This window comes from Cynocephalus volans, chromosome 5 (assembly GCF_027409185.1).
Source record: "Cynocephalus volans isolate mCynVol1 chromosome 5, mCynVol1.pri, whole genome shotgun sequence".
NCBI classification, from domain to species: domain Eukaryota; kingdom Metazoa; phylum Chordata; class Mammalia; order Dermoptera; family Cynocephalidae; genus Cynocephalus; species Cynocephalus volans.
The window spans coordinates 155,824,652-155,846,750 of NC_084464.1; the positions used below are offsets into that span (position 1 = coordinate 155,824,652).

General features: G+C 46.0%; 1 protein-coding gene across 2 annotated transcripts in view; it reads left to right on the top strand.

Moving 5' to 3' along the window:
• The window catches only part of ZDHHC14 (zinc finger DHHC-type palmitoyltransferase 14), a 277,367-nt gene that overhangs the window by 216,799 nt on the left and 38,469 nt on the right, over window positions 1–22,099 (top strand). For both annotated transcript variants that reach the window (XM_063097900.1, XM_063097902.1), the window contains exon 4: window positions 21,589–21,726. In XM_063097900.1, coding sequence (XP_062953970.1) covers window positions 21,589–21,726 — 138 coding nt within the window. The remainder of the gene's footprint in view (window positions 1–21,588; window positions 21,727–22,099) is intronic.

The following is a 22,099-nucleotide window of genomic DNA, read 5'->3' on the forward strand; positions in this document are numbered from 1 at the left end:
TTTGTGGGCGACACATCCTAGTTCCTCAGAGGGGGCTTCAGTCTTTACCAGCAGAGTCCTTTGCTGGCAGCATCATAGAGGCCCGAGCGATGCGCCCAGCACCTTAAATATTGTTGGACACAGACAGCTGAACCAGGTGGATCAGACCAGAGACCCAAATCAGAAATGTGGACCCTCCTCGGGGGCGGGGCTGGGCCTCGTGCGTGGCCGCCGGGCTAGGGTCAGACATGTCTCTCTCCGGCAGGAGGCCGGGGGCACTACTAGCCGCGGCAGGAGAGGCTGCCTCATTTACAGGCAACAGCTTTGAAGTATGGAGCAGGAAAAGAACTGTTTCTTAGCTGCAAAAGTGAGTCTCTAAACAGGGAACACGGCTCCAGGGCTGCTGTTGACGCTGCCAGGATCCCGGAGGCCGGGGCCGCACTGAAGGTGGCCGGCTGCCCTATTCAGGATTCGAGGTTTCAGGCCAGCATAAAAGAAGATTCCTGGGAGTGCCCGAGCCGCACCGCGGGACCGAGTGAGCAGCCCGAGGCGGCTGCAGCCGAGAATGGGGACGGTGATGACGCAGAGGCAGAGAGGGAGGCACCCAACCCAGCACAGCCCTGTGAGTGACCCCCGGCCCGGCCCTGCTTGGGGGGCGGGCACCCGCCCGGCTTCCGCCTGCCCCACCGGGCCACTCACCAGCCCTGGGGCTGCCTCCATTTTCTCAGGTGGTGGCGGCTCCGGCCCTGCTCGGCCAAGCCTGTCCTCCTTGCCCGGCTTGGCTCCTCACTGAGCCTTCCCACTTGCTTGCCCCGGCGCAGGGCTTCCTGGGGCCTGCGGGCCAGCCTCCCCTCCCACTCCCTCTGCAGTTCTCTGGCGGGGCTGGTGGCGTGGGGCATCCCCGGCCAGCATCGGGAGGGCAAGGAAATACGGGCTGGGCAGACTGTCACTCCACCGCACCCTGGGCTCCGCCCCCGGTAAACTTCCTGTTACCGGGAGGCAGATACCATCTCTGCGGCCACCAGTTCGGAAAAACGCCTAAGCGATTTTGGGTTAGGAATAGTGTGTTCGGAGAGTTCCCGAGTTCGCTTGAACCTGCCGGAGAGCTGACTGAGGGCGGGCACCAGACTCGGTCCGTGCAGGGGGGATTCAAAGGTGAACCGTGTGCTGCAGGCTCCTCCTGGGAGGAGCTCACGCTGTGGTGTGGGAGATAAGACAAGTACACAAATAACTGCGATACCAGGAGGAAGGTGATAAGTCCCGAGAAAGATCTACACAGTGCTACAAAGGCACCCAGAGCAACCGGTCGTCTGTGCCTAGCAGAAACCTGGTAGACTTCCTGGGCGAGGCAGTGCCGAACAGGGTATTAAAGGCCCAGCTGATAGACGAGGGCTGCAGAAGACACGTCCCAGCCCAGCCCAGTGTGCACAGAGCGGGGAGACGTCCGGCTAGGGAGGCGAAGACTCGACAGAAACCACACACCCTGTGGGGTCGCCACTGCGTGATCCAACAGCCCGGGCCAGAGCACACGGAACAGGGAGAAGTCCTGCACAGGAAGTGGAAGCTCAGCAGAAACAACACACCCTGCGGTAACACCCTGAGATCCAGCAGCCCAGCAGAGTCCAAGCTGACCAGAAAGGTGGCTCCCCAGAGAGGCCCAAGACCCGAGGCAACCACACACACAAGGCACTAGAGGCCAAGTGAGCAGTCACAGAGGTAGCCATACCAAATTGGCAACCACAGCAACATCTTAGTTAGTCAATAGTCTCAAACCGGTGAACTGTGAAACCCCCTGCCACAATGAATAAACATCAAAAAAAAAGATACCAGAAATACAAAAAATCAAGAAAGTACACCACCAAACGTTAATAAATCTCAAACTCTAGATCCTATAGAACAAGAAGCCCTTGAAATGACTGGCAAGGAATTTCGAGTGATAATTCTAAGGAAACTGAATGAGATACAAGAAAACTCAGCTAGACATCATGATGAAATGAGGAAAAGTATACAGGACCTGAAAGAGGAAATGTACAAGGAAATCAATGTCCTGAAAAAAAAAATGTAGCAGAACTTGCTGAACTGAAGAAGTTATTCAGCGAAATAAAAAACACACGGAGAGTTTAACCAGCAGGCTTGTCTAAGTTGAAGAGAGAACCTCTGAACTTGAAGATGGGCTGTTTGAAATAACACAAGCAGACAAAAAAAAGAAAAAAGAATCAAAGACATTGAAGAAAATCTGAGAGAGATATCAGACAACCTCAAGCGCTCAAATATCCGAGTCATGGGTATCCCAGAAGGGGAGGAAAACGGAGATTGCATTGAAAACATATTCAACAAAATAGTGGCAGAAAACTTCCCAGGTATAGGAAAAGTCACAGATCTTCAGATCCAGGAAGCTCAACGATCTCCAAACGTATTCAACCCAAAAAAGCCCTCTCCAAGACATGTTATAGTCAAATTGACAAAACTCAGGGACAAAGAGAGAATCTTAAAAGCTGCAAGAGAGAAGCGTCAAATCACCTATAAGGGAGCCCCAAACAGGCTAACATCAGACTTTTCATCACAAACCCTAAAAGCTAGAAAGGAATGGGATGCTATTTTCAAAATACTAAAAGAACAAAGATTGCCAGCCAAGAATACTCTACCCTGCAAGGCTATCCTTCTGAAATGAGGGGCAAATAGTATATTTCTCAGACAAACAAAAACTGCGGGAGTTCACTACCACATGACCACCATTACAAGAAATCCTCAAGGGAGTACTGGGTTTGGTTCCTGAAAAATAACTACCACTGCCATAAAAACCCAAGAAAAATCAAAACCCACTAGTATAATAAAAATGGTATTCATGAAGAGAAAACAAACAAACAAAAACGCTGTCTACAACCTAAGGAACCAACAAACACAGAAACCAAACAGTAAATCAGAAAGCAAGGAACAAAAGACACCTAAGGCAACCAAACAACCAGTAAAATGCTAGGAATAAATCAACACCTTTCAATAACAACTCTTAATGTAAAAGGCTTGAATTCCCCAATCAAAAGACACAGACTGGCTGACTGGATTAAAAAGGAGGACGCAACTATATGCTGCCTACAAGAGACCCACCTCACTCATAAAGATTCACATAGACTAAGAGTGAAAGGATGGAAAAAGATTTACCATGCAAACAGAAAAGAAAAACGAGCTGGAGTAGCTATTCTTATATCTGACAAAATAGACTTTAAGCTAAAAACCATAAAAAGAGACAATGAGGGACACTACTTAATGATAAAAGGACTGATGCATCAAGAAGACATAACAATCATAAATATGTACGCACCCAATGTTGGAGCAGCCAGATTTATAAAACAAACTCTATTAGACCTAAAGAAGGAAATAGACACTAATACCATAATAGCAGGGGATCTGAACACTCCACTGTCAATATTAGACAGATCATCTAGGCAAAGAATCAGTAGAGAAACACAAGATCTAAACAATACTCTAGAACAATTGGAATTGGCAGATATCTACAGAACATTCCATCCAACAACCTCAGAATATTCATTCTTCTCATCAACACATGGATCATTCTCCAGGATAGATCACATATTAGGTCACAAATCAAGTCTCAATAAATTCAAAAAAATTGGAATTATCCCATGTATTTTCTCAGACCACAGTGGATTAAAACTAGAAATTAATAACAAATGAAACTCTGGAAACTATACAAACACATGGAAATTAAACAGCATTCTACTTAATGACATATGGGTCCAAGAAGAAATCAAGCAGGAAATCAAAAAATTTATTGAAACTAATGAAAATAATGATACATCATACCAAAACCTGTGGGATACTGCAAAAACAGTATTAAGGGGGAAATTTATTGCATTAAATGCTCACTTCAGAAGAATGGAAAGATGGCAACTGAACAACCTAACACTTCACCTTAAAGAACTAGAAAAACAAGAACAATCTAAACCTAAAGTTAGCAGATGGAAAGAAATCATTAAGATCAGAGCAGAACTGAATAAAATTGAAACCCAAAAAACAATACAAAAGATCAATGAATCAAAAAGTTGGTTTTTTGAAAAGATAAATAAAATTGACAAACCATTAGCGTGGCTAACAAAAAAAAGAAGAGAGAAGATTCAAATAACAAAAATTAGAAATGAAAAAGGCGATATTACAACTGATTCATCTGAAATACAAGGAATCATTCGAGACTACTATAAACAACTATACACCAACAAATTTGAAAATCTGGAGGAAATGGATAAATTTCTGGACACACACAAGCTCCCAAAACTGAACCATGAAGACGTAGAAAATTTGAACAGACCAATAACAATAAAGGAGATTGAAGCTGTTATCAGAAGGCTCACAACAAAGAAAAGCCCAGGACCAGATGGATTCACAGCAGAATTTTACCAAACATTCAAAGGGGAATTGACACCGATTCTTTACAAACTATTCCAAAAGATTGAAACAGACGCAAATCTCCCAAACTCATTCTATGAAGCAAACATCATTCTGATATCAAAACCAGGTAAAGATATAACCAAAAAAGAAAACTACAGGCCAATATCCTTGATGAATATAGATGCAAAAATCCTCACTAAAATACTAGCAAACAGAATACAGCAACACATATGTAAAATTATTCACCACGATCAAGTGGGATTCATCCCAGGGATGCAAGGTTGGTTCAACATACGCAAATCAATAAATGTGATACACCATATTAATAAAGTCAAACACAAGGACCATATGATCATCTCTATAGATGCTGAAAAAGCATTTGATAAAATTCAGCACTCATTCATGACAAAGACCCTCTATAAGTTAGGTATAGAGGGAAAGTATCTCAACATAATTAAAGCCATATATGCCAAACCCACTGCCAATATCATCCTGAATAGGGAAAAGCTGAAAGCTTTTCCTTTAAGAACAGGAACTAGACAAGGATGCCCACTCTCACCACTCCTATTCAACATAGTGTTGGAAGTACTAGCCAGAGCAATCGGAGAAGAGAAGGAAATAAAGGACATCCAGATTGGAAAAGATGAAGTCAAACTGTCCCTGTTTGCAGATGACATGATCCTATATATCGAACAGCCTAAAGCCTCTACAAAAAAACTCTTGGAGGTGATAAATGATTTCAGCACAGTAGCAGGATACAAAATCAACACACAAAAATCAGTAGCATTTCTATTCTCCAATAGTGAACATGCAGAACAAGAAATCAAGAAAGCCTGCCCATTTACAATAGCCACCAGAAAAATAAAATACTTAGGAATTGAGTTAACCAAGGAGGTGAAAGATCTCTATAATGAGAACTACAAACCACTGCTGAGAGAAATTAGAGAGGATACAAGAAGATGGAAAGATATCCCATGCTCTTGGATTGGAAGAATCAACATAGTGAAAATGTCCATACTACCCAAAGTGATATACAAATTCAGTGCAATCCCCATCAAAATTCCAAAGACATTTTTCTCAGAAATGGAAAGAACTATCCAGACATTTATATGGAGTAATAAAAGACCACACGTAGCCAAAGCAATGCTGAGCAAAAAAAAATAAAGCTGGCGGCATAATACTACCTGACTTTTAGCTATACTACAAAGCTATAATAACCAAAACAGTATGGTACTGGCATAAAAACAGACACACTGATCAGTGGAATAGAATAGAGAATCCAGAAATCAACCCACACACTTACTGCCATCTGATCTTTGACAAAGGCACCAAGCCTATTCACTGGGGAAGGGAAGGGACTGCCTCTTCAGCAAATGGTGCTGGGATAACTGGATATCCATATGCAGGAGAATGAAACTAGACCCATACCTCTCACCATATACTAAAATCAACTCAAAATGGATTAAGGATTTAAATATACACCCTGAAACAATAAAACTTCTTAAAGAAAACATAGGAGAAACACTTCAGGAAATAGGACTGGGCACAGACTTCATGAATACGACCCCTCAAGCACGGGCAACCAAAGGGAAAATAAACAAATGGGATTATATCAAACTAAAAGCTTCTGCACAGCAAAAAGAAACAATTAACAGAGTTAAAAGACAACCAACAGAGTGGGAGAAAATATTTGCAAAATATACATTTGACAAAGGATTAATATCCAGAATATATAAGGAACTCAAACAACTTTACAAGAAAAAAACAAGCAACCCAATCAAAAAATGGGCAAAAGAGCTAAGTAGGCATTTCTCTAAGGAAGATATACAAATGGCCAACAGACATAAGAGAAAATGCTCAACATCACTCTGCATCCGGGAAATGCAAATCAAAACCACACTGAGATACCATCTAACCCGTTAGGATGGCTAAAATCCAAAAGACTATGAACGATAAATGCTGACGAGGTTGTGGAGAAAAGGAACTCTCATACATTGTTGGTGGGACTGCAAAATGGTGCAGCCTCTATGGAAAATGGTATGGGGGATCCTCAAACAATTGCAGATAGATCTACCATATGACCCAGCTATCCCACTGCTGGGAATATACCCAGAGGAATGGAAATCATCAAGTCGAAGGTATACCTGTTCCCCAATGTTCATCGCAGCACTCTTTACAATAGCCAAGAGTTGGAACCAGCCCAAATGTCCATCATCAGATGAGTGGATATGGAAAATGTGGTACATCTACACAATGGAATACTACTCAGGTATAAAAACGAATGAAATACTGCCATTTGCAACAACATGGATGGACCTTGAGAGAATTATATTAAGTGAAACGAGTCAGGCACAGAAAGAGAAATACCACATGTTCTCACTTATTGGTGGGAGCTAAAGATTAATATATAAATTCACACACGCACACAAAAAAACCGGGGGGGGGGGGGGGAGAAGACATAACAACCACAATTACTTGAAGTTGATACGACAAGCAAACAGAAAGGACATTGTTGGGGGGGAGGGAGGAGAGGGAGGAGGGAGGGAGGTTTTGGTAAGGGGCAACAATAATTAATCACAATGTATATCCACAAAATAAAAGTTAAAATAATAAATAAAATAAAATAAAAATAAAAATAAAATCAATCAAAAAAAAAAAAAGAAATGTGGACCCTGAGTGGGAAACTGCCCCTCCCCCCATGAAGTTTTCATGAGCCTATTTTGTCTCAGCTAGTCGCACATTTCAGATTACTGTTGGTCACCCCTGAGTCTCACAGCATTCCCCTGGAGGCAGGGATGGAGGGAGGAGTTGCATAGTCAAATGGCAATAGGCAGGGCAGAGTCGGTCACACCCTGGAAAGCAGGGGGCACTGGCCAGTGGCCTCTCAGGGTGCCTTGGTCCCGGTCCCTGCACTTGCAGGATTGGAGGCCTGGTTTTCTTGGCATGCCGAGGACAGAGCCATCCCTTCAGACAGACCCATGGTAGGCCAGCCCTCATGCTGAATGCATAAAGCCGGATGCCAATTTGTACATTTCCAACAAAGGACCCTACAACTGTCATTGTCACAGCTAGAGTTCTCCCGCCACACAAAGGCAGCCCTTTCTCTGCCTAGAGTCAAGCCACTTGGGCAACCACTTCCTAATCAGTGCCAATTTATAAATGTAGAATGAGAAATAGAATCGTCATAGGAAGCAGAATCTCTGCATGGTCAACCCTGTGGGACTTTCTGGATACTTCAGTCAGATACTGTCATATAAGACTGAAAACCATGTATATGTGCACTTTTTAAAAAGAGCTTTGTTAAGTGACTGTAATAATTTAAAATAATACATCTAAAGTAAATTTTTTCAAGATATGATTTTTTTTAATTCTGTGCATTTATTTAAGAATTATTTTTGACAAAAGAATAAAACTGCACGTCTAGTATGATTTTTTGAAAAGAGCATCCTGCGCCCACAGGAAAGTCTCAACAACAGCATCTCTGGGGCCTCCAGGGCACATTTGCAACCTGTCCTGGAGTAGTCAGTGACACTCAAGGGCAGTGTCAGTGCACGTGGCAGAGGCCTGCGTACAGCACAAAGGTAGAGTTGTGCCTGTCGGTTGGGTCTAAGCCAGCGGGGGAGGCTGACCTCTGGCCAAGGGCTCACCTCATTTCTGCCTGCAATTGTCAAACTGCAGCTCAGGTTTAAAAATACTCTCCTTCGATACCGAGAAAAGCCACAAGCAGTGACAGCGTGCAAGTCTGTTTCCGTTGCTCTCCCTCGCCCTGTGTGTGCATCTTGTCAGACTTGCTCTGTCCCTTTTTATTAGTGTGTGGCTTTTTGCTCGGTGTCCCTGGGGAGCATGTGCTCTTTTCTGCATGTCCTGCTCTGTTGTGCCTTCCAGAAGTCTGTCATTCTCTCGTGTTTACATCTCTAGCTCAGACTCTGCTTGGCACTCCAGCCTTGCAACTGCCTACTGGACATCTCCACTTGGGGAGATAAAAACACCCAAACCAGCCTTCCCCTGTGACCCCCGGCTTGCTGAAGGCCAGCGCTGTTCGTGGGTGCACAAGGCAAATGCCCAAGGGACCTGTTTGCCCCCTTTCTCTGCCACACCTTCCTTAACTAAGCCATCACCAGTTTCTTCATTTTTCTCTTTGCCTTGCCATGGCCAGCTGGAAGCTCTCACCTTGACTTTGCAAGGGTCTCTTTGGGGAGCCCACCATCCTTGCTGCTCCCCTCTAATCCACCGATGTCAGAGTGACCATTGCCAAGCAGAATCTGATCAGCAGTAGAAAGGAGGCCAAAACCCTTAGCCTGGTTTGCACGGCCATGAGATCTGCCCAGCTACCTTTCCAGCTCGGCCTGCACCATGCTCCTCGATGTCACCTGGGCCCCAGCCCCCCGGCCACCTCTCGTTCCTCCTGTTAACTCCTACACAGCTTTCAGGCTCAGGTGTGGGCCCCTCAGGGAAGCCTCCTGGTGTACACCCTCCACGGCTTTCTGTGCTCTTCCTTAACAGCGCTGACCAGAGTTGTCGTGATATACACACATGTGCGCTTGTTTGGTGAATGTCTCTGCCCGGTCGGTGTGTAAGCTCCAGCAGGGCAGGCCTGTGTCTGTTTCCTCACCGTGTGCTCCCAGCAGCCTTGCCTGGCGTGCAGCTGCCCAGTTAGTATTTGCAGGAGGGGACGGAGGGAGGGGGGGAAAAGAGAGAATTTGGTATTCCTCTTGCTGGGTCTACCTTCATCTTGCCATTTTATCTTTCTCTCTTAAAAAAAATTTTTTTGGGGGGGCTTTATGACTAGGTTAGTGTTCTCAACAGGAAAAAAAACAAGTTTCCTTTACCCGATCTAAACGAAATAAAACTCATAGCCCCCACTTCAAACCCCCCAGAAGTACAAATTTAGAAATTCCAAGAGAAATGATAAATTTTTTAAGTTAAGTCTGATCAGGATCTAGTAATCTGGTACAGTTCTAGAAGGATGGAAATGACATCACTGAAAACCACTCATAACGCATCTAGGCCTATTACAGATACGATTTATTCTCAACAAATATCTGAGGGCCTATCGTGCACCAGCTACAAATTTGAATAAAGCGGTAGTTTTCAAGCGTCTTTCTTTCACTACATCTCACAGTAAGAAATGCATTTTGTATTGGGACCCACCGTGCACAAGTGACCAGATAAAATTTTATGAAGCAGTACTTACCTTTACCACATAAGATGCCTTGATACTTTCCATTGTATTCTTTTTTTGTTTTTAATGCTGGTCATGACCAACTAAACTAGTGTCAGGACTCACTACTTGGCCACAGCCCTTAGTTTAAGGGACCCTGGGTGCAGCATGAGTAAAGTAGCTGCCATTCTGAGTGGGCAGATGTTGGCAGAGGCCAGCCCAGAGTGCAGCCCCACCTGCGGCTGGGAGTTTAGGGTATGGACCTGAGGACCCTGAGGATTTAGTGCACCATACCGTAGGTAGGTACCTGCCTGTCTGCCTTTTTAGAACAACTCAATTTTAAGTTAGCTGTTGAAATAAGTTATTTCAATTTCAGTGAACTAAACCAATAGGTCAACCATTCTTAACCTGGAGTCTAAGAACTGGCTTAAGGAAATCCTGTTTGTGGGGTGGGGTTGGCAGCTGGCTGGTATGGGGATCCGAACCCTTGACCTCGGTGTTACAAGGCTGAGCTCTAACCACCGGAGCTAACCAGCCAGCCTCAGGCTTTAGGAAATCCTACGTAAAATGTGTGAGTGCATGAGGAGCAGGGGGCTGGGGGGACACTGTAGCTTTCATCAGATTTTCAAAGAATTAGGAAATGAAAAAAAGGTTAAGAACTACTGTCCTTGAGGTTAAAAACAGAGTTTCTGATACTGCTGAAAACAATAGAGTAAAGAGTAGACCGTTCTAGCGTTTGCTGTCTCTTCCTCTCTGGTCCTCCTGATATGATACCCTTCTTCCTTCGTTACGCTGTTCCCATCACACCTCCATCCGGCCAGCCCACCCAGTCCAGAAAACAGCAGCGCTGTGAGAGCCCTGCCCCACCACGGCCGGCGTGTCCGAGTTGGGCAACTCTAGCGAGAACCATCTGTTCATTCCGCCAGGGTCGCAGGAGGGCTTTTGCTATTTGCCCCAAGACTCACCATATGGAATGGGATGTTGGGTACTGTTAGGTTTAACTCCTAAGTGTAATCACAGCTTCCTCACTATACATTGTTCTTAGAAGGCCTCTGTAAATCCTTTCAGAAAATCCAGTGGAATCTTTAGACATTAATCTGCCACAAATGAGAAAATCACATTCCCGGGCCACAGAAGTCTGGCCTCAGTAGGGCGGCTCTGTGGGTGTGCAACCTGCACCCCATGGGGCCTGAGGTTGGTTTCAAGCTCTGCTGTTGCCGTCTTGAAACTCTTAATAATTTTTTAATCAGCTGCCCCATATTTTCCCTTTGCAGTGGGCCCCACAAGGTACATAGCCAGTCCTGACCGTCAGAGACACCGTTTTGCCTGTTCTTCTGAGTGTCTTTGTTTAGAAAAGTAATTAAAGATCTACTGATTAGACTATAGTGACTCAGGGAGGTGCTTACATGCTTTATATCAACAAGAAACAAAAAACAACACACTATACTTAGAGTCGAAGAAGTCTGCGCAGATCCAAGTCTGCTGGTGGGAGTGTAAACGTAGTACTTTGCAGTTTCTGAGCGCTTTTACAGCCACCAATTAGATCTTCATCAGACTGGGCCTCACCTGGGTCTCTAAGAGCACCAGTTCTTGTAAATTATTTGTAGAGTCACTGCTGCTGTAGCTTGCCAGCATTTAGTCATTTTTGGTAGGGAAGATACAACTGACTTCAATTTTTGAAAAGTTTCGTTTAGCCATAGAATCATAGTATTTGAGTTGGAAAGAACCTTTTATAGCATATGCAACTTGCAGAGGCCCAGAAAACCTCCTAGATTACATCACTAAGTAGGCAAAAGGCCAGGACCCGAATTGAGGTTCTCCAACTTAGAGTCCAACATCCTTTCAACAGAGCACCTCCGTGCTGGTGTGTCACAGCAATGCACCACCACACTCTGGGAATCCCCCTTGGAACTGCTAGAATGTGACTGTAAACATTTACTAGCTGGCTGCAAATCTTGTTGTTTTAAGCAGTGGCCCATTTTAGAAAATAAAATATAACAGATAAAAGTCTAGCTGCTATAGTTCAAGGGGAAGAAAAGGTGAGAGATGGCGTGGGGAGAGGGCAGCACCCAGCAGCTCAATTTGGAAACCCAGGCTTGAGAACACTTAGCTCTGCAGACACATTCAGGGGTGCAGCCGGTGAGAAGAGTGTGAGGCACCAGCAGCAGCAGGACCCCTGGGATACAGGCAAACTGCTGACGAAATCATACTTGCATTGGAAGGTCCCTCTGGCAGCACACGGCAGGGGGGCATCCAGGAGGGTGTTACAATCACTCATGCAGAGGGGATGGGAGCATGCACACAGCAATGGCCTTCAGAGAAGGGAAGCAGAAGAATGGAAAAGATCAGAAATATAATTAATTCCTGTGACCACCTGGATGCAAGGGATGAAGGAGCAATGAGCAAGGAGTGAATGCATTTTCTACCCTGGGCGAGGAATGAGCAGAGGCGCCGTCGACAAGCAGAGGCAGATCTGCAAGGAGGAGAGAGTAAAGGACACAATGAAGAGAGCCTGGGATCTGCTGACTGGGAGGTGTATGTAGGACAGGTAGGTAGAAATGTTGGTGGGGTTGGAAAGTTAGCACAGGCTCACCTGAGGAAAGTGGATCCGTGAGAAGCGTCAAGGCACAAGAATGGAGCCAGGAAGCAGCAACGTCCGCATGCAGCCTCAGAGGGCATGTGCCCTTGTGCTCAGCCGGAATGACTGCTACAGTTCTCAAGCCTGGGTGTTTGCAGTAGATCACCAAACCTTGAACTGAAGGGATCAAGGGATTGTAGAATCTCAGATGCACACCCTAAATTCCCAGCCGCACGCAAGGCTGGAAGAGCAGATACTGCAGGGGGCCAGACGCCCCTGTGGAGCAATGGTGTGCTATGAGAGTTATGGACAACCCTACAGATGACTTCTGCCCACTGGAGTGTGGCTTTGCTTCTGTTCCATATTGCAAATTGGGACAGCCAGGATTTGTTCTGAGAGAACAGGACTGAGCCACAAGAACCCTTGCCTGAGTGCTGAATAGCAATGGTCCTCTGGTACCCCAGATCTCAAATTGTGGAAGTCAGGGCAGGAACAACCCCAGGGTCTTCTGGCCATTGCCCACCTTTTAGAGATGGGAAACTGAGGACCATGATGAACATCGTAAACATAAATAGCAGCTTTGTAAAACGATACCCTTCAGGTGAATCTGTCAGAGCAGATATAGGAGGAAGGTTAGAAGGGGAGCCTTTACCCCTCCTGACCTCCTGTTTAACATCTGTCCATGTAATCTTATAATAGCACAGGATTAGTGACATTGAGACACCACAGAATGTAAATAATATTATTACCAGATGAGATATTACATGTGAAATTACCTTGGAAAGTATAAAGCATCCTACGTATTGGCGTTCCTTTCCTTGAGCTGGTGTTATACAACCATCGTATGAAATACAATTTTTATTTTAATACTACTAGTAATGAAATTGGGTCTACAGTTTGAACTTAGAAAAATGAGATGTCTCAGAAGTTTTGCAGAGAGGTCTCATTCTTTCTGAAGTTTTTAAAAATGGGTTGTACTTGGACACATCACAGTTTGCTTCTCTTGGGAACTAGCATCAATTCCATTGAGTCATTTGGTCCTGCTCGTAGACACAGCTGTCTGTGCCTGGATGATGTAGCTTCTTTGCTACAAGATCACAGAAGCGTGTTTACTTTGGAAAAGCATGCCTATTGGGAATACGATTTTCCAATGTTGTATAAATGTAGTAAAATGGAAAGGTTTTGAAGAGCCTTAGAATTGCTAGCTTTCCCTGTATGATATACCCATGAGATAACTCAGTTCTGAAACCTTTATTTTGAGATTAAATTGACTGAGGCTTCAAAAAATCTTAGTAACTGGACATGAAAGAACATAAGACTCGAGAGGGTGGAGTAGGTGGGAAAGCTGTGGGTGGACATCAGAAGCACCGGCTCCAGCCTTTGGCGATTCCATTGAGTTGTGAGCTGCTTTCTGCACCTTGCTCTGGGAATCCGTGCTGCCTGGCTTGTAGGGTTGATACAGAGTGAGCGGGGTGGGGGGGGGGGGGAATGAGCAAGCATTGAAAACCAGAAAGCCCTGCAAATGTGTCAGCCATTCCAATGCAAGGCAGTGCGCTGACTTCCAGGCTAGTAATTTCTAGAGAGGCACTGAGCAGTTTCTGAGGGGTATCGGCTAATAGCACAAGCGTGTTTTTCAAATTTGTCAGATAATCTATTTTATTCTGTGGAGAATTAAAGAGAACTCCCAGACATAGTTTCTGGCCCTGCAAACCCCAAAGACAGTGTGGGGCTAAGACAGAAGGGCTTGGATGGGGTCAGGGGATGGCGTGGCCTGGGAAGGAGAGTCACTGAATACTCACGCACTGGCTTAAAGCGGACCTCATTTCAGAGCTTCACAGCATAGCAAGTGACAGCTGGAGAATTACTGAGGACCACCAACGTACAAAGACTCTTTTCTTGGGGATATACAAATTTGAACTTATCATAATGATGCAGAGCCCTAATCCAGCTCCTGAATTCCAGGAAGCTCAAAGCCCTCTGCAGTGTGCTTTTATTCTGGTTCTTATTGAAGGGGAGAGTGGGGGGATTGCAGGGGGTGGAGAGAGGAACTCAGTTCCTCCTGCCTGCTGAGAATGTGCTGTTTCATATGACGCTTCTCTCTGGTCCCAAACGGGGGAATGGTGGCAATTCCTTTTGGATCCTAATGGGCCAATTCGCTTTTTAATGTAACTCATTTCTATTTGCTTTCTTACATCTCCTTTCAAAACTGATTTACGTTACAAACAAAATCATCTTTCCCTACCTTCTCCTTCACTTTCTCTGGAAGGCCCTGTATTTCCATTCTCGGTGGCCTCAGAATCACTTTTGTGTCTAATCAGCAGAAACTCCTGGTGCAGCTTGCTTCAGAGTGCCCACATCTCCGGGGCACACTTGTTCCTGTTCCTTGAAGCCCAGGTTTTCCCAGCACTGGAAACTGGGGTTAAAAACAGAAGTTAAAGGAACCGGGAAAATTTGAGGAAATGTATAAAATTGTCCATTTGGGGAGCTGAAGAGAACTTCACAGTCCATTAGTCAAGCTCCCTCATTTCACGCTCAGAGAGACTCCGTGACATGCCAGGGAGTGGCCGAGCCAGGGCTGGGGCCAGTGACCAGGGGTGGAAGTGGGGAAGGCCGTTTGAGAGTTGGCGCATCGCTGTCCAAGGTGAGTACAGATTGTAGCGTAAAGGTCACAACAATTTTGCATCTCCTAATGGGTTTCACATTGAAATGCTTTGGGTTTTTTTTAACAAATGAAGCTAAAACTGCAGAATCTTAATGTAGAAGACACTGGCAAAGACTCAAAACTAGGAAAATCCACACAGATACTAAAAACACACAGTCTTTTTTTGCATTTAATATTCCAGCTCAGAGGTGTCTTAGAGCTTATCTAATCCAACTTTTTACACGTGAAGAAACTGAGTCCTGATGTAGGAGTGCTGTAATAATACTTTAAGGCTACGGAATAAGTTAATATGATTTCTTGATTTTGTCTCTCCATAAAACTAAGCAGATAGAACTCATTTTCAGAAAAGACGCTGAGAGGAGAGGGTGGAAAAGAAACCTTCCCTGATACATCACTTTGCCACAAGCTCTGCAAGCTCCATAACAAAGTTCACCAAGCAGCTTTGTCAAATCCATGTCTCCATAAGAAGTTTCCACTTCTTCCAGTGTTCACTTTGCTGAGATCAAGGCCACTTTTTGCATGTCAGAGGACCTCCTGATTGAGCGTGGGTATCCGCAGCCACAGGCTGGGTGTTTCCCACGTGCTGCAGAGGATGGAAGCCCTGAGTGAGAAGAGGTCCGGGGACCGCTGATCAGAACGCCTCCTGGCATGGTGGTGTCCACTCATGTTCCCATTCCTGCTGACACACCGGGCCTGGAGCATTCCATGACCCTTGCTGCGGCAGAGCCAGGTGTGCCACTCAAGGAGGGCTGGCCCAGGTCCGCAGGGCCCACCTGACACAGCGACAAGCAGAGAATTGACATAGGAGGCAGTCACAGGTGGCAGTTCAGAGGAGGAACACCTGGATTCTGATGCCGACTCTTCCCTCTGCAGTTTTCTTATCTGTAAAATGGGAATAATCACATCAAGCTCATGAGGCTTTGTGGGAACTCAATGACACAATTCATGTAAAGTACTTGGCACAGAGCCTGACGCATGGCAATGTCGGATATAAAAATAGGATAAAACCAGGAGGAGCCCGTGAGGTTGCCTTGCAGAAACCTCACCAGTCATCGAACACAGTAGCAGAGCTCCTATAATTTAGGTCTTACCAAAAGATTTGCAGTAGCAGGGATTCTTCAGTGTCTAAGGACTTGGTCCTCTAAATGTTCCTATTATGTAATTTTATGAATTATGTCGGGACCCTAAAGGCCAGGTAACAATATGTGCCACTGAATCTCAATAGTTGTCCTTCTAAAAAACAAATGAAAAATTCTTCACAAGGCAACATTTTTCTAATTTTGGAGGTTAGAAAGCCCTAGGTTTAAAGAAAAGTAATTTTCTGCCTCAAACCTTTAAAAACATTGAGCTTAATTTAAATGTAACTAACATTTAATTTAGAAGTTTTAAACTTCAATTGCACATTGTTCAATTGCCTGCCTCACATGGTTCTCAGGATGCACTCGGGGGACCAGGCTGGGATTTTATTCCCTATGTCTCCTGACCATGCTGAGCAGAGCCCGTGATCACTGCACGAAAACACAGAATTCTGTCTCAGGGTCACCCACGCTGATCTGAGGACATGATTTTTATCCATTTCTGGGTTCCACTCTTGAGGGCCTATGTTAGAGCTGGACTTTGGGGAGATTTCAAATTCTTAACATTTTTTCAAACATTTAATTCCTTTCTCCGTCAGCCTTCAAACACAACTTTTGCAAATACTTTTCTCTCAATATTTTGATGGATTTCTCTTTTCCTGTCCAATTCTAATAATTCTCCATTTCTCTTTATTTTTAAGACCTCTTCTTTCATATTCATTCTCTCAGAAATCAAATCTTCCTCTAACCAGAGGAGAGGCACCGTCAACTGGGGGTCCCAGTGCTGGCTGTGCCCCTGCACCTCCTGGGACAGTTTCCTAACTTCTCTCAGCGGCTTCCTCTTCTGTACAGTGTGGGGAATAGCACTCCCTCCCAGGGCTCTTGTCAAGTTAACTGAAATAATGCTCGTAACAGGTAGTCAGTGGCTGGTAGCTTCCTTGAATCATTAGTAATATTATTTTTCATTATTATTTAAAGTTTTAGTTTAGCAAAATAGGAGTATAACCCCTTTTTCTTAACTAGGTTCCCACTGGCCATTTTAATGGAAACTTCTTTCCCCTCTTAGGATCTGAGGGCAGGTGACTGACATTTCACCATAGCCTCTGGGTCTCTGATGGCATCCCGTGGAGCTTTGAATAAAGCCACCTCTCCCTGTGCCGACTCACACTAGCAACTGTCGGTCAGTTCTTTTCGCCTCTAGTCAGCATCTCCAGCCCTCGGCCTTCTCTGAACATATTTGAATGTAACAGACCCCTGCTTTTTCCTGTGGTTGGCATGCCCCAAGTCTTCTCTTTCCCAGAATTTTCCAGCGCCTCCACCTGGTGACCAGGAGCATTGAGCACTCATAAACCTACTGAAGGAAATTAAAGACATTTCTTTCTTTACTTAATGCATATTTACTGAGCATCTGCTGCCACATGGCAGGCACTTAGGTAGGTGCCAAGACTAGAAGGAGGGCTAGGAATGATTCCTCAGCTCAAGGCATCACCTGGGGGAAAGAGGAAAACACGTTCACAGATCATTGCAGGGCAGCACAATGCTGCCAGAGGTGTGGCCAGGGTGCCCCATCTAGCTAACTCGGGTCTCATTATTTTAGAGAATCTCTGAGGTTTACCAGCCCTTCAATGTTTCATTCAACAGCCCTGATTTAGGGAATAGCTCCTCATCTTTTTAAAGGACTCCTCCAGAGATGTTGCAGTATAGACACCACTACCTTCTGATCCAGACTTCAGGGTCAAAGGATGTGGCGACAAACCCCAAGTGTTTTTCTGAAGAACCTCCTATCCCACACACGCCACTCCTGTCCCCTCACTACACAGGGCACCCATTCAGCTTTTCCACACAGAAAGCAGACACGCTGACCTCCGACACTAGCTGTTTGCAGCCAGCTCTGCCAGCAATCGGGCTTCCTGCTCCTCCTCCAGACGTTTGCCCTCCCAGCCAGTTACTGCTTCTCTTGGGTCCCTGGGAGCCACGGGCTGTGTCAGCTGCTGCCACTTGCTCTCTCCCCAGCTCAGCTTGTGCCCAATTTTTGTCCACCCTTCTACCCTGGAAACTGAGTAGCACAAGCTTCCCGGTTCAAACTGTCCCTGCAGTCCCTTCGCTTCCCACCACTCCTGTGGCAGTTGGAGCAGAAGAGGCTCCTCTCCCCGCACGGGGCAGGACACTGCAGAGGGCTTCCGGCCCCTCCTTGTGACTGTGAACGTTGTGTGCTGCCAACCAAGAAAATGGAGTAGACTGATTTAGGCACTAAATTAGGTTTCTTAGAAGTTCGTTCTTTGGATCTGAGGAATATTTTGGAGCCTGAAAACAATGTCCTCACCAAATAAGATAAGGACCTCTGCGCCATGGAGTGTCTGTTACTGCTGTTCCTTTGTGGTATTCCTAGTCCCTGATATGGTGCTGGGTCCCTGGGAAATACTCGGTAAAGGCAGCGTGGCATTTCAGGGTCAAGATCTCAGGTTCTGGGGACAGATGGAGCTGGACCCCCATCCCAGCTTTGCTACTCATTAGCCATGTGACATTGGCAACCACTCACGTGGATGTCCTTTAGGTAGTGTGTGGGGTTTATTCAGTCACTGGGCAAATATTTATTAGAGTAAGGTTGGCAGACAAAAGCAAGTAACGAATAAGTAAGACAATTTCAGATAAGACAGCATAGAGCTGAGGGGACTTGAGCTCGACTGGACGTGAGGGAGGGAAAGGACGGGGTCGGGAACCGCCTGGGGTTCCGGGCTGGGCAGCTGGCTGGACGGGGAGGTCCTCTCCCGGGTCCGGGCAGGCAGTTCAGCAGGAGCCTGCGGTGGGGGTCGCAGATGGCAGTCTTGGCATCATCAGCGTGTACTTGGCTTTTGAACGTTGGGCTCAAAGGAGATTACCAGCGGGAGGGAGAGAAAGGGAGAGCACGCCCATGGCAGAGAGGAGAGGCTCAGCGAGCCCAGGGTGCAGCCCCGGCAGGGCCAGCAGAGCCGAAGGCCGTGACACCCCTGAGACTCCTCGGTGCTGCCGCCTCTTGCGCGCAGCCCACCGAGATTCAGCTGTCACAACCGAGCACGTAAGACACACACTTGAAGGGACGCCTCGGTGGGCAGACACTTTCAGCAGGATCTGTCTGCAAGAAAGAGTTTCCAATGAGACAAGTGTCCAAGTAGTTGCTGCTTGCAGCTCGGGGCCAGGCATCCACACCCCCTGGGACATCGCTGGTCTCCCCAGAAGCCTCCCCGACCTGTAAGCCACCCTCTCATCCTCATCATCTGTCGCTTTCATTCCTGTCATCATTCTGCCACCACTGTGAAAGCACAGAATCACAGCTTTGCTGTTGTTCAACTTTCTGAGCCATAAATACAACCACTTGCCACTCAGAAGTGATCTCAGTGGCTGCAGGACCCTCGGCCCTGTGAATGGGGCGTGAGGGACGCCCCCAGCTGCCACCCCTTGTCCCCTTAGGCCGCATCCACCGTGTGGGACCCGGAGTCGGGCCTTCAGAGCTGGCATCAGAGGTGCCAACCCAGCGTGTGCTTTTTGCCCCCACCTGCCACTCTCAATCCCATCTTCCAAGTCATCCCTAACGAAGAAAAGCCGTTTCTCAAAATGACAGCCTCAAATCTTAGAAAAATCCAGCTGATTCAGAGTTTTTTTCTCTTTTTGCACTTTGTGTAGACCTCTCACAGTACAGTCTGTGTATATCAGGGACTTGGGGAAGCGAGATGTGTTTTTTGTTTGTTTGGTTGGTTGGTTTTTAATATTTAAAGGCTATTTTTTTTTAGCAGTTTTAGGTTCACAGCAACATTGGGAGGAAGGTACACAGAGTTCCCATATACAACCCCCTCTGTGTACAACCGCCCCCATGATCAACACCCCCCACCAAAGTGGATGCATTTGTTACAGATGATGAAGCTGTGTTGACATATTGCAATCACCCGAAGTCTGTAGTTTACAGTAGGGTTCACTCTTGGCATTGTGCATTCTGTGGCTTTGGACTCCACATACTCCTGCACCTGCATAATGACACGTATCTGTCACACAGTAGCATATGGAGTATGTTCAGTGCCTTAAAATTCCCTGTGCTCCCCTGGTTCACCCCTTCCTCCCCCCAACCCCAGTGAGCTTGTTTGTGCAGGGATTAGCCTTTCCAGCTGTGTGGGGTTGGCCGCATGTCAACATGCGACTCACATGGGCACACCAATAGAAATTACTTTTGTCGAGTGTCAGCATCTTATAAGCCATCAGGTTGTCACCAGACCAGTGTCCTCTGCTCAGACTGGCTGCTTCTTGTTAATGCCACTTGCAGACAAAGGTGATTCTCTTGCAGTTCCTCTGAGGCTACTGGCCTCAAGGTGTCCTTGTGCCCTTTTTAAGAAACAAGATAGCATTCAGTAGAAAACATGACATGAGTGACTTATGATATGTGACCAGAAAGTCATGAAACAGATTACCTTGCTTCACTTTATAATGTTTTGTTGATACAGTCACACCCATTTAGCCCTCTCTGTATGTTTTTTATGCACATATAGATAAATAAATTATGAAAAGTGTAGAAGGGAAGCTTGGAAAAGAGCCCTAGTAAGAAGCTAAGTCATGTGCCCAGCATTTCCTCTCCAGCCACATGGCAGGCAGTCTGATGTGAGTGGGTGTGTTAGAAAGACACTCTGGGGGCCAGCCCGTGGCTCACTCGGGAGAGTGCAGTGCTGATAACACCAAGGCCACAGGTTCAGATCCTATATAGGGATGGCCGGTTGGCTCACTGGCTGAGCGTGGTGCTGACAACACCAAGCCAAGGGTTGAGATCCCCTTACCAGTCATCTTTAAAAAAAAAAAAGGAAAGAAAGACACTCTGAATGGTCCTTCCAAATAGATCACTTGAACAGTAAAGAGAAGCACTTTGCCATCACTTGCAAGGGGAAGAATAAATCACGAATGTATTACAGACTACATGTGAAATTTCCAAGTGAGGAGCCTTGGCTTTGCACTTAGGGTACTGTGGAGTAACAATATAATAACGCCCATACCCAGCACTCTGCATTTACAAAGTCCCAGAAGCAGCAGGTGCTGGGAAGACGGGAGCAGCACTGAAAGACCCGGCCCCAAGTTCTGGTTCTGCTGCTTCTGAGCTGTAGGGCCCGTGCAGGCAGCCTCCCAGCTCTCTAAGCCTCAGTTTACTCATCTCCTCATAGGAATGTTTTGAGGCCAAATGTGTTAATATGATTCAGTGATTAACATAAGTGAAACAGTTGTAACTGGGATGGTAGAACAAAGGACTGTCCTTCTGTCCTGTCCCAGGCCCCTTGTGACCTCTCTCTATGGCCACCTACCATGCAAAGTGGTCACCCAGTACCATGTGCAGCCCCAGCCCAGCCCTGCACTTACCACCAGATGGTGTTGGCACCATCTTAAGGGAAAATTGTTCAGTGAACACAAAGAGGTTTCTAAAAGGGTTAGGGTTCTTGATTTTTCCCACTGTAATGAGAACTTGTACTCCTATTTCGCGTTGCCATCTGAGAAGAATTCATACTCCTTGCTTTTTTCAAAACAGCTAAATAAGTTTTGTTGAAAGAATAATTATGTTCTTAAAATGTCTTGATGTTAAGCATTTGTTTGAGTGGTTAAATTGGAAATATCTGGTATGAAATCGTTTCGTTGTATTATTGGAATATGGGGGGGGCTCCCTTCACTAAAAAGACATTTTATTAATTGATGCTCACTTTTGTTTTTCTGCCTCTCTTTTCAGAACGGTTTGATCACCACTGTCCCTGGGTAGGCAACTGTGTGGGGAAAAGAAACTACAGATTTTTTTATATGTTTATTTTATCTCTGTCTTTTCTGACGGTCTTTATATTTGCACTGGTTATCACCCACGTCATTCTTCGTAAGTATGCTGGCGAGACGGTACGTACGCTACCGTTGCCGACCTTGGCCTTATGATTTAATTTTGATTTAGTATTTTGATCGTTTCAGGCTTTCTCTTCCGCTCCTCCCTCCAGCCTGCCCCGCAGCTCCTCATCCCCCTGCTCCCCTCTCCATCCCTCCCTCTGCCCCTTTCACTCCCCACCCCCACCCCATCCTCCCACTGGCACTTGCCAGGGTCCCACCTGTGCCAGGCTTCGCCTGCACCAGCAAGACTTTCTCTCCGACACACTCGCCCTTATTCCAACCTCAGTGACTTCACTTTCTCTCCTGCTGAGGGATCCCCTGGAAGATTCATCCCCACGTTTTACACGAAGGACAATGTGCCACAGTGA